The sequence below is a fragment of the Trichoderma harzianum genome (assembly GCF_003025095.1).
Source record: "Trichoderma harzianum CBS 226.95 unplaced genomic scaffold M431scaffold_8, whole genome shotgun sequence".
In the NCBI taxonomy this organism is placed as follows: domain Eukaryota; kingdom Fungi; phylum Ascomycota; class Sordariomycetes; order Hypocreales; family Hypocreaceae; genus Trichoderma; species Trichoderma harzianum.
In genome coordinates, this window is record NW_020209256.1 from 947,919 (window position 1) to 960,772 (window position 12,854).

Sequence of the window (12,854 nt, forward strand, 5' to 3'; positions counted from 1 at the left end):
GTATCTAGTCGAATTCAGCAGCATCTTGCCTCCACCTTTTCGATTAGCGACATCGATGCCCATTTGTTCATCGCATGCTCTTGCTTCTCCTATCTCAGTTACATGAGCGCTTTAGCCAACGAGGGCAGTAAACAAACTCACCCCCTGAAGGCTTACGCGTCTTCGAATTGCCTAATCCACCTCGAAATGGTCCCTTCCGAGTACTGGCATGCGGATGTTATCGACAAACTGGTTCAGACACTTGCTATCCGAAGCCAAAACCTCTTACATGTCATCTCTGGACATTTTATGAAGAAATTTTCACAATTAATCAGAGATTCTGATATACTTGGAGGTTTTGATATACTTCGACGTTTTGGATCCGCATGGTTGTTAGACCTGCACCTGCGGCCATACTGTTTAGCCGCTTACCAGGGTTTCGTTCGTATAACCGGATGCATATTATCGCAGGCGTTCAGTGCAAGCAAGTATTTGACACAAGGAGACTTGAATACAGCGCTCTGGTATGCAGTCTATGGAGGCAGAAAGGAAGTGGCTGTGCTTTTGTTAGATAGGGGCGCCGATCCGAACACATCAAGAACAACCACAAGTGATATTGTATACGAATTCGAGAAACACGGGGACGTTCTGCAAATAGCAGTATCGAAGGGCGACGCAGTGATGGTGAACCTCCTCTTGGATAGGGGGGCCGATATCGACGCTCAACGATGGGGCTCAGCTTTGCAGACTGCAGTAGAATACGGGTGTCTCGATATCTTGAAGCTTCTCGTGAGACGCGGGGCAAACATAAACGGTCCTTCTAATGAAAAAGGAAGTGTCCTTTCCACAGCAATACAGTATGATGACCTGGAGTGTTTTCAATTTTTGCTAGACAGTGGAGCAGACATCAACATGCTTGGTACTGCCGAGGGGGCCCGGACAGCACTTTGCGAAGCAGCACGATACAGACGCTGGATACAGTTCAACCAGCTCCTCAGGAGAGATGCCGATGTCAATCTAGGCGGCGAAGGCGGTTACCCCCTTGAACAGCTCATAGAATTGAGTTATTTGCCCTATGGTAATATTTGGTCTATGCCCCGTTTTGGAAATGCCGACGATGCGCTTCCGCGGATCGAACTCCTGCTCAGCCGCGGTGCAAATCCGAACGCTCAAGCGAAGCATCATCACACTGCACTTCACGCGGCAGTCGCTGGCTGGAGTGACGAGAAGTCTTCTTTTTACGATCGGGTTGCACAACTTCTAATCGACAATGGCGCTGATGTAAATATGCGCGTATGCACTGGAATTGGGAATGAATATGCGACAGAGAGCGAGAAGCGGGAGCCTCAGTCACTCTTATACCACTGCGCTTACGATGGTTCCACGTCCATGGCACAGCTATTGCTCGAGAATGGTGCCTCTGTGAACGTTAATTTGCAAGCAGGACAGTTTGGTAACGCACTCCAGGCGGCTTCATCTCATAAACGCATCGAAATGATGCAGCTACTCCTTGATCACGGGGCCGAAGTCAACTCCCAAGGCGGCTACTACGGGACGGCACTCAATGCAGCCTGCCAGAGTCTCTTCAGTGATCATGCTATTCATGCTGTTCGACTGCTGCTCGAACATGGCTCTGATGTGAACATTGGAGGCGGCGAATTCGGGTCGGCACTGCAAACTGTTTGTGCTCGATTCATCCCCAAGACTAGCAATACTCTAGCCCAGATCCTGCTTGACTATGGAGCGGATGTCAACGCCCGAAGCGGCAGATATGGAGCTGCACTGCAAGCAGCCTGTGTTCACAGCCCTACGACAGTGCAGTTGCTGCTTGATCGTGGTGCTAATGTGAATGCTGAAGGCGGCGAATACGGAACTGCACTGCAAGCTGCCTGTGTTCACAACCCCTCGATAGTACAGTTGCTGCTTGACTATGGCGCCGATATAAATGCTGAAGGTGGCGTATACGGAACCTCTCTACAAGCTGCTTGTGCTCGCAGTCCCATGATAGGGCGGTTGCTGCTCGATCATGGTGCGAATGTGAATGCTGAAGGCGGCAATTACGGAACTGCTCTACAAGCTGCATTGCATTCTTGTCATCTGGACTTGGTTCAACTACTGGTTGATCGCGGTGCTGATGTGAATGCCAACGGCGGGCCATACGGATCTTGTCTGCAGATTGCGTGCGCAAATGGGCGTGTTCTTCGGTGCGAGGGTGGCATGGACGTGATACGCACACTGCTTCAGCGCGGAGCAGATCCTCTGATACATAAGGGCCAATACCCTAATCCATTCCACTCTGCTGCTGTACACAACTTGTCCTTTGACGAATATGTTTACCCACACATTAAGTCATCATTCCAAGTTGATGCCCTGTTACAATTGCTATTGGGGCATGGCGCTGAACTCAACCTAGTTGATGACAAGCGAGGTACTGCCCTTCATTACGTGCTTTCTCTTCCGCAGGATTCCAGCCTATCGTATCGTTGGCAGGATGGCTTTGAAACATGGTGGATAGGGAGGATCCTCTTTCTGCTTGATCATGGTGCCGATGCCAATCTCAATGTTGGTGAGCTTGGATCTCCTCTTCATGTCGCATGTGCGATTCAATATGACTGCGAATCCCTACCGACTTATCTGGATGAGGAATATGAGCAGTTGGTAGAGAGAATCGACAAGCGGGGCGTCATTATGAATTTAATGACGAAAGGGGTGTAAACTCTCCTTGATAAATGCCATGATATTGATATCAACGCACATGGTGGTATCTTCGGTACAGCTCTGCAGGCAGCAGCATACTCCGGCCAGCTTAAAACAGTACAGCTCCTATTACGGCGAAAATGTCATATGATATGTAATGAACGACATGGGAAGTATGGAAGTGCGCTTAACGCGGCTGTTATCAGAGCCCATTGGGATATTGTTGATGTTCTTCTTGAAGCTGGAGCAAAGCCAGATTGTCATATGCTAGAGGAGCCTGATGAGGAATTTCTTGCCCGAATACGAGAAGAGCATGGCTGGGCTGCAGAAGAGAGATACAAGACGTTCTGGGAGGTAGAAAAAAGGATCTCGTAATTATCCGGGCTAGCTTTTTGTATATATTTATTTATCATATTATTAATATCTAATATATCTGATAGAAAGTGTAGTAACCAGTTGGTCAATAAGTGATAACCGTCTTTTCCTAAGATGGATTCTTTACCGCAGGTTTGGAAGATTTAGCTGTTGTATTACTCGAGCACAGTGTTAAATAATTAAACCGAGTGGTCGTTATCTTTTACATTGCTAAGTTATACATCTACTTTTTTTTTAAAAAAAAAAAAAAAAAAAGTCCAGAAATCAGAGGTGTTTTCTGAATCTTATTATAAATGCGCGTATATTTTGTATGTGCCGTTGCTTGAAGTTATATTTCTGTAGTGCTTAACTTGCGCCTAACCAACCTCACATGTATTCCCCAAATAGTTTGTTTGCGTCTGGTTGAACATATGTAGTAACTGTGACTAAACTTGGCATATTGTCGAATTGATCAAGATCCTCGACAGAAATACTAAGGTTTCTTGGGTTCCTATTTGCGGCGTCGTCATGAATCGGGACTCCTGCAGTGTGTTTGCAGCTGTAGATTGATGATGGTTGATTGAAGCCACTCAGTACGTCTGCATCTAGAAATTAAATCGGTTTCTAAAAGTTGTACTAAAGAGAAAGGAAGAATAGCATGGCATCATCAGGCTTTGGTTGATGTCTATTCAAGAGGATATAATTCTAGCCCGACAATATTCCTCGATCTAATTCAAGAGGTCTGTTGTCTAAAAATTTGTAGGTAGACAAGTTTATTCTTTGTGAAGGGAGTGGGGTTGCCAAGACATCCTGAAGTTCTGCGGCTGAAATGGGCCTCTTCGGAAAGGTTACCCAATAAAATATTCTTCGTCCTCGGGCTTGTTGATACAAATCTTCTTGGCGGTTCGTGCTCATGGAGAGTATCATTCGCTTGTAAAATCCATGCTCCCCACCAAGCTCCTTTGGTAGTTGTAAGACTATCCTGTTCAGGTCAGCTTTGCTGCTGAGGCCGTTATCAAGACACCTTTCCATTTCTCTCAAGACCAGTATCACCCATAAAAAGACTCCTGAAGATCCTTTTAGAATATAGTCTTTGATAACCTCGAAAGTGTCCGGTCTACAGTTCCTTTCGACTTCCATGCGCTTAATCCATTTCTCCACAACTAAGCGTATGTCCTCTTCATTCACGTCCTGAAGTTTAATGTGATATGTGCATGCCCGCCTTAATCGGGAATTGATATCGCTCTCAGGTCGGCTGGCAATCAACACTTTGACGATACATTTGCTGTTGGGAACTGTAAGATCAGGCAGAAAGCGAAGAACATCAGCTCGCTTATCGCTGTCAGACTCATCCATTCCATCGACCACAATCACGACTTTCAGGGAGAAGTCAATCTGATGAAGAGAATGCAGTAACAATTTGAAATCCTCATAACTCCAATCTTTTCTGCATTCCTTCAGCTCTCGAAAACGGTTGCCAAGAAGCTTATAGAGCCGGCTGTTATCACGCCATATCTGGTAGACGATCGATCGAAGCATAAGTTCGTGGCTGGTCTCTGTGTTGCCTCCGCGGAAACTATAGTAGAACCTTGCAACGATGGTACTCTTGTCTCTAGGATTGTCGAAGGTCCAAATGTGTTTCTCCATCGGCGCCTCATTTTGCTGTTCCATGCTGGGACCGCATTCTTTGTCCTCTAATTTGCTTACTATGAGCTTCGCTAGGGTTGATTTCCCGCTTCCAGGTTTTCCTTCCAGCCAAAGCGCTGAAGCGGTAGAGTTCTCACTCCACTCTGTGTATCTCGTGTGGGAGCTTAGCCACTTCCCGCCGCCTTCGACACTTTCCACACGGCTTTCTCTTGCGTTCCATTCTTGGAAAGCCAATGTTCTTAGGCATTCTAAAGAGCTAGTTAGAGAGCTTTTCGTTGCCAATTTTGGCTACATGCGTACCTCTTCTTTCTTTTTCTCGGTCTATAGTCAAATAATGAGCAAGCTTGCTCATTATATCGTCTATCGTTTCTGATGAAATCAGCACTTTCATCGGTATATTGTCTGCGGCCCTCATCGGCGTATTGTGTGTTGGCCTTCTCAATGAGCGGATTGCTGTTGCTATCATCGTTGGATCATTTAACATGCTGCTCAGTTTGTAGCTTGCCTCAATCTCCTTCTCTTTTCGCCGGAAGTTGTGCAAAAAAGACGATCTCACACGTTTATCAAGCTTGTCAATGCCGTCAATAAGAAATATAGTTTCTGTATCAACCGCAACGATAGAGCACCTCAATAACTCCCATATAGCTTTCGTCTGAGTTTGGGATTCAAGTTTAGAAATTGGAACGTTCTTTCGCGCAGCCTTTGCTCGAGTAATGTTATTTCGAAGGAGTTGACATGCAAGAGAGGCCACCATCCCCAGCCCAGAGTCCCCGTGGGAGCAAAAGATGAACACAATATCCCTCTCTTGTATAAATTGAGGTACCAAACGAAGACTCTTGAGGACATAGGACATGGCGACTGTTTTCCCGTCCCCGCGCTCTCCGTGGATCAACAGCTTCGCAGTACTTGTTTGCCTCCAACCACGGTATTCCGGGCTATTCATGAGCCATTCTAAAGACTGTTCAATATAGGGCGAATTGCAAATCTCTTGAACCAAGTCTGGAGAATCCGATTTTGAGTACTCCACCGTGAGAATCTTTCGTAGCTGTTCTGTGTAGTGCATGCCAATCGAATCATCTATTCCGCTAGCTTAAATTAGAAAGTCATTCGCGTATAGCTCTATGGATTTAATGTGTTACGGTACCATCGACGAGGTCGTCACCAATCCAACGCTTCAATCTATTCAAGACTCTCCCATACCCAACATCAGATGCCATGCAGAATTTTGTCATGTCCATGTGATTTGCTGGAATCGTTTCGAAGTTGTAGCCAGGTATTTTTGCTGAATCAGGCTCCACGACACGCTACATACGTTAACATTTTTTCTTTTTCGTAGTTTGTGTGGGATAGCTCACACGTTTCAGAAAATCTACAGGTAGTTCCTCAATGAAGGCGTGAAGCTCAATGGGCTCGGGGCTGCTCTGGCGCCTTACAACCATGGTATGGAATCCGTCTTTGATGTTTGCCAAAGTCTCGAGTTTCTCCTGAGAACACCCAAGAGTTTCTTATTTGGCTTTTTGACGAGACTAACCACGTTTGCCACGGCAGTTGCGAACCTTTCCACGTCCGCTCCAGCATGTGGAGTTCCGAGGAAAGCAATTCCGCGCGTTGAAGAAAGAATGTCGCTTTGACCTTCGTCGTTGGGGTTATTGCAGATTAAGAGAGCATCCTGGATTACTAGACCGCCGAGGCTATGTATAACGAAAATGATGGGTCGTCCGGCAGTGTCTGTTCGAAGAGCGCTGAGATCATTGATAAGGGTCTTTGCGTGTTCCCGAACTGTGTTTTGACCAGCAACGCGAGTTAAATGGAGGATATCGGCGTCGTAACCGTATGTTATAATCCTCGCCGTCGGGAGGTCCTTTGGAAGAAGCGACTTTGGCCAGGGATCAGCTTCGCCTTCTGCAGTCCAGGTTTTTTCTCTATGGCCAGTAAGACCGTGAAGGAAAATCACGCTCAATTATGTCAGAATACATCAACAGCTCGTTTTTCTACATCAATTACCTACCCCACTTTCGCGTTCTCAACGGATGTCAGGACATTGGGCCCCAGAGCCGCAACTCTGAAGAACGGCTTGCGAGGCTTGCTAGAGGAGCCGCCCATGGTGGAAGATTTGATGGGTTACCAGATCTCCTGGGTATTTGCTGTTTCTGTGTTGACTTTGCTTCTTCAAAGTGGCAGAAGAGTTGGGGCTGGTTTATGCCAGCTTTGCATGTCGAAGGAACTGGATAATCTGCAATAGAAAGCCTCACCCTTCGATATATCAGGCGGCAAGGCCTTTGCTATGTATGAACTCGAAATCCACATTCAGTGAGAGTCTTCAGGTATGTCTCAGCTGTTGCATCTACGTTTGTGGTCTCTCCAGGTCTCATCAGTCGTCGAGTGGTTTGCACCATGAGATTTCTCAGACAAAAACTACCACAGCGGCGCTTTGGGGCCTGGTCTCTCAATCCTTGAATGCAGAGTATTCGGATTGCCTTTCTATGTTGGTAAATACCTAGGTAGGTAAGTGTAGTATGGCTGTTTCGCACGTCCCGTCCAGATTTATTACTCTGCTAGAACGAGTGTTCAACCGCTCCGCATTCTCGGAGGCTTGGTTGTTCGCTATATAGCAAGTCACTGTGAGATTGAAGTTGATGTATTGCAACTGGGCACCTTCTAGAGTGCTTATATACATATCTCTCTCTCTCTATGTATAGCATTCGTTGCATTCCATATTTCCTCCCCCCACCCCCTCCCCACAGCAGACGCCATTTCTGGGGAAATTACTTAACACTGTTTATCAAAACATGAGATTTCTTAGAGGTATGGTGTATCTGGTGGCTTCGATAGACATTGGCAACGTAGGGTGTCTTCAAGGCTTGGGAAACGCGTTGCTCTTGGAACATACGTAAGCCATATCTTTATACCCCAGAATTCCGAAGCTTTTTATCAATGTGATCTAGAGTTTTGTGTCTTTACTTTCCGAAAGCAAATTTTTTTAGTCCGAAAAAGATATCTGGAAACAAAGCGAAAAAATGGATTATGATACGACATAATTCGCTCTCATATGACTCATTTCCTCGGTAAGCCATATCTTTGTACCCCAGAATTTTGACGTTTTTCTATCGATTTAATCTAGAGCTTGCGTTTTCGCTTTCTAAACGCAACTTTGTTTTAGTCTGAAAAAGATATCTGGAAGCAAAGTGAAACAAATGGAACGTGATACAACATGATTCGCTCTCGTATGATTCATTTCCTCGGTATCTAACTATCAAGTACTCTCTTACATATATAATACTGTATATCCTTCCGAATTGTTCCCAAAATAATGACTAAATATCTTACATTCTACCTACTATATTAATTGTTGAAAGTAAGGGTGAAGCGAGAGTGATTGCAATCATCAAGAACAGCATCTTCGACTAATTGGGCATATACTCCAGCTCCAGAGATAGTAAAGAAAATTCCATAAAGTACAAGACGCATTTGTGACTCGTGAATCTGTCTATCATACTTATTGAACTTAGAGAGCATTGTATTTCTTCTTGTATAGCTATTGTTTCTTTTGGACTATAGGCGGATATGTTCAGCATATCATAGCATAGCGTATACCTCCTGGGACAAATACAAAGTCCAAGGCTCTAGTGTATGTGCGAGAGAAACTTAACTTGCGCATATGATACACCAATCTGTGAAAAGAGTATCTATCGCAGATTAGTTTTCAGGGCTGCTCATTATCACCACCATCAAGCCACCACTTTCGAAGTGAGTCAATACGATAACGTACTCGAGGCCAAAACCTGGAAGCTGCTGGAAGAATGGCGTTTTTTTGTCTGTTTAGATTTACTATAAGAGAATTCGTTCCCCCCCGAGGTTTTTGTTTTCGTTTTCTCCTCCTACACAACCACATCCAAGCAGTCAATTCTAAGCATTCAGCTCTAAGCATCCAGCTTCAAGCACACATTTGCAAGTTGCAAGCTCCAAGCAATACTATTACATTGTATACTGCTACACTCTTCTATATTTCACTGTTACAGTGTTCTACTATACCACTATTACACTCTTCTACACTCTATACTCTCCTCTACTCTCTACACTCTCTTCTACTCTTTTCTACTCTTTTCTACTCTCTCTACTATCTTCCACTCTCTCTACTATCTTCTACTCTCTTTTCTCTACCACAAAACAAACAAACACAGTCACAATGGGTTGCTGCTTTTCTGCCCCCAAGACTATCCCATCTGCTGGGTTCAAATCCATCCCATACACTGCCACTACTCCTGGGCCTAAGCCCCTTTACTACAATCCTCACAATGGCCACACACACCGCAACTTCTCATCAGCCACTCATGAGGCATATGAGGGCGAGTACTGCGAGACATGCCAATGCGTGAGGTGTGTGGACAGAAGAGCCAAGGGCTTCAAGTGGTCACATCGGTAAATGTGAGGGTTTGGAAATGTAGATAGCTTGGAATTGTTCAGCGTTTGGGATTATTAAGCGTTTGGAATTGCTCATTGTTTAGGATAGTTAAGCGTTTGGAATTGATAAGTGTTTGGAATTGTTAAGCGTTTGCAATTGTTCATCACTTGTGCTAGATCTGGTAACCACTGTATTGAATGATTTTATACTCGTTAATCAATATTCGGTTTCAATTCTACTGATACAGTCTTTTCCAAGTGATATTGAATGTAATTTGCCCAGTAGAACAGTGTCGAGTAGTAACATCGTCATCTCGGCACGGAGTATCATGTTTGTGTACAGGCATGTAAACAAACAAAACAAACTTTTTGAACATTGTCTGGACAACAATATGTTAATAGTGGCGTGTCCCGTTGATTACCTGTAGATACTTTGATGACATGGAGAGTATTACGTGTATTTCCAGAGATATTCGTACCTTTGCTATAGGGATTCATGTTGGTATGTCTTTGACGATGGGTTGGCAGAAATGATCGATACATGGCCCAGCCGCATTGTCCCCTTTCGTCCATTTATCTGGGCAAGTTCAGGGCAAGGTGCTCAATATCACTTATGGGCAGTCAGGCTCTCTTCCCTGAATCCCGCGTGATTCTTGATGAAATCAGCCAGTTTTCGGATCCCGTTTGGCTCTTAACCAAATCCAGCACAATCTTTGGATCCCGTTTGGTTCGATGTATGTTGTTATTAGTCGTTTTGATGTGTCACTGTTCCATCTTACGGCTATCTCCTGGACATATTAATAGGATGCGGTAAATCCCAACCTCCGTAATGATTTTCTTGCAGCAAGTCTCCTTGCTGAGCGTCGTGCTTGCAATGTCGGTAGTCTTAGGCGTTAGCTATACTGCACTGGACTGGGTATGTCTGGCATGTGTTGTCCAACACACCGAGACTAGCCGGTGTTTAGTTACAGTAGCACACTAGTTCTTATGCAAGACTAGAATAATACGGTACATTAGTCTAAGAGAGATAGAGTAGCCATGACAGGTTGTTTTCTATGTGGCTATTGGTTGTGTGTGCTGGAGGGTTGGTGGAGCGGGACACAGGAGGGTGTGGCTACTCCGTAGACGCAGCGGATGTTCAATACTATTAGTTGGGCTGTATAGAACAGCCAGTTTAAGCCAGCTTCACTCTATTGAAGCTATAGTGAATAAAGCGGAGATTACAAGAGTGACTGACAAAGATCTCGGATCTCGGCCATCTGGACTTGGATCTTACATGCGCATTGCCCGGCGAATAAAGGCGTAGAAGCAGAAATCCTTGTTAGAGCAGCGTTTTAGCGTCAATGATAAGACAAAACAATCCTCCCGTACCTGATTTTGGAGCCACGTCTTTATTGGCCCACTGGGTCCAGAAGAAGTGGACACTTGCTATGGTCTGGGGTCGTATTATGGCATAAGAATGGGCTAGTATAGACCCGTCTCACTGCTTTTTGCATCGGTGCTTTTCATCGTCATCTTTGGGCTTCTACCGATCCGACACGACACGAGTTCACATTCTCATCCCCCCTTAAAATCTTGAATTGTGTTGTCTCTCTTTCAAAACTCTAAGATGATACGTAATTTCTGAATTGTTGGGTATAGAAGGAGAAGCCTGGATAGCGGCCATGAATTTCATCAAGAGGATTGGGTATGCGGTGCTTTTGGCACTCTACGTGGGCGTCTATCTACGAGTGGGTTTCCTGATGGCGGAATACTGCACTGAGATGCGTTGTTGCTGACTGAATTATTGGAAAGGTATTGCATTGGAAGAGGCAGCCGATACTTCGGGGCGCAAGAGACAGTGATGAAGACGAGAATGAGAGCGAGTTTCGCTGAGACGGAAGGCCGGGAGTCATGACAACCCGCTGCAAAGCTACACGAACAATGCTTCTATTAAAGAGGAGCAAATGTGAAACATGAATCCAATACTGCGCTATCTATCTATTGTCGTATCAATTCTCACCACGCCGTCGACCCGCCATCCACACGCAAATCAGTGCCCGTAACATATGAACTCGCGTCCGCAAGCAGAAAGATGACGGCGCCGCGATACTCGTCTGGGGTGGAGATTCGCTTGAGCATTGCTTCCTGTCGCCATACTGAGGTCCATTCTTCTCGGGCGAGGACGTGCTGCGTCATGGGCGTTTCGATGACACCGGGGCTGATGGAGTTGACTCGGATGATTGGGCTTGAAGATGAAGTTGGAGATGAGGAACCCCATTCGCCAGCGAGGGAGCGGACGAGTTGGTGGACGCCGGCTTTGGAGGCGGAGTAGATTGCTGTTGGGGTGGCCTGGGGAAACAAAACGGATTAATATGAAGTTGTTTTTGCGAGTTCTCGAGCATGTACGCCATATAAGAAGAATAGAAGAGAGAAGCAATAAACTCAACTCACTTTGTTGGAAATATACCCGCTCATGCTCGCCACAAACACAAAGCTCGCTCCCAGACTCTTTCCCTCGTGATGCTGCTTCGTCACAACCTTTGCCGCTGCCTGCGCAACATACAAACTACCAGCGAGATTGACATCTAGTGTACGTCTCGTTTGATCCTCAGGAAAAACGATGGAATCACCCACGATTCCAATGCCCGCACAATTGACTAGACCGCGGACAGGATATCGGGCTTGGGCAGCTGCTGCTTCGAAGACGCTAGTGGTAGGAGATTGGGAGGAGATGTCGCAGGCATGGTAGGTGAGGTTGCGAGAGAGGGATTTTGCGAGAGATTGAAGGGGTTCTGTGTAATTCGTGTAAGTATAAAGTGGCCTAACATTTGTTTTAACAAATTGGTTGTTTTGTTTACCCCATGTCGTTGGCGGAACGTCGCCGTAATCGATGGCTATGACATCGCCGCCGGACTCAAGAATGGCTCTGGTAAGTTGTGAACCAAGGCCACCGGTCGCGCCAGTGACTGATGATTTAAATTAACATTACTGCTGTGAACTTGGGTGAGGTCAGATAAGACTTGCCTATAACCGTTCTGTCGTGTAGGGAGAAGAGATTCGGGGTGCTGGTGTTGACGAGGGTTTGATCGGTGCTCGACTCTGTAGAACCCATGATGGCGTGTATGCTTATGTTTGATCTCGTGAAAGATTCGTCGATAAATTGTCATTGGTGGTAAAACATTTCTATTTTCGCGACACCAGCTGCCGTTATTATACTCCAAGAATGGACTATCGTGATCACCACTGTTCTTTGCTTACACGAAACACAAGTTAGGCCATCCATCGGCCTCGTTCCGGGCGGCGGCCCCAGTTGCCGCTGACCACCTCAAATTCGTATTCTAGAAAAGAGGACGATGCCAGGCAACCATATGACAAATGGTCAATTTGTAAGAGAATCCTACGATGCATCCAGATTCATTGTCAAGTGATCCATCTAGTGCGTGTTGGAACTGAAAAGTTGGTCATTACAAAGCATGATCATCCCAATTAGTCCAGGAAACATGTGGATATTGAAGCTACCAAAGACAGTACGAAAAATAGTGGTAAATTCTTCACACTTGTTCACACTTGATGTATATACGTGTATGCTCCTCTCACGCCGCTTAAACGCAGAGTGGAACATACAGTGCATAGTTCAACTCGACATGTCACACCACAACTCCTATATCCATCCTCCTAGTCCTAATCTATTCTTCCAGAGACCCAAATAAGACAGATTACCAAGACAAATCGTAAATACCAGTCCAGTTTTAGTCGAGAATCCTCCCAACTCTTACACGATAAAAACCGGCGGA

At 45.6% G+C, this 12,854-nt stretch overlaps 2 protein-coding genes across 2 annotated transcripts; both read right to left on the reverse strand.

Annotated features, from left to right (window-relative positions):
- Positions 1-5,804: 5,804 nt before the first annotated feature.
- M431DRAFT_496642 (hypothetical protein) lies at positions 5,805-6,780 on the reverse strand (the record flags this gene model as incomplete). Its single annotated transcript, XM_024917511.1, has 4 exons — positions 5,805-5,981; positions 6,033-6,130; positions 6,172-6,632; positions 6,686-6,780. The coding sequence occupies 4 exons, from the start codon at positions 6,778-6,780 to the stop codon at positions 5,805-5,807; spliced, it is 831 nt and encodes a 276-aa protein (XP_024773023.1).
- A 3,964-nt stretch (positions 6,781-10,744) lies between these two features.
- On the reverse strand, positions 10,745-12,172 carry M431DRAFT_556585 (hypothetical protein; the record flags this gene model as incomplete). Its single annotated transcript, XM_024921452.1, has 5 exons — positions 10,745-11,409; positions 11,512-11,852; positions 11,919-12,026; positions 12,050-12,051; positions 12,081-12,172. 5 exons carry the CDS (start codon positions 12,170-12,172, stop codon positions 11,077-11,079), a joined length of 876 nt encoding a protein of 291 aa, XP_024773024.1. The 3' UTR covers positions 10,745-11,076.
- Between the last annotated feature and the right edge of the window lie 682 nt (positions 12,173-12,854).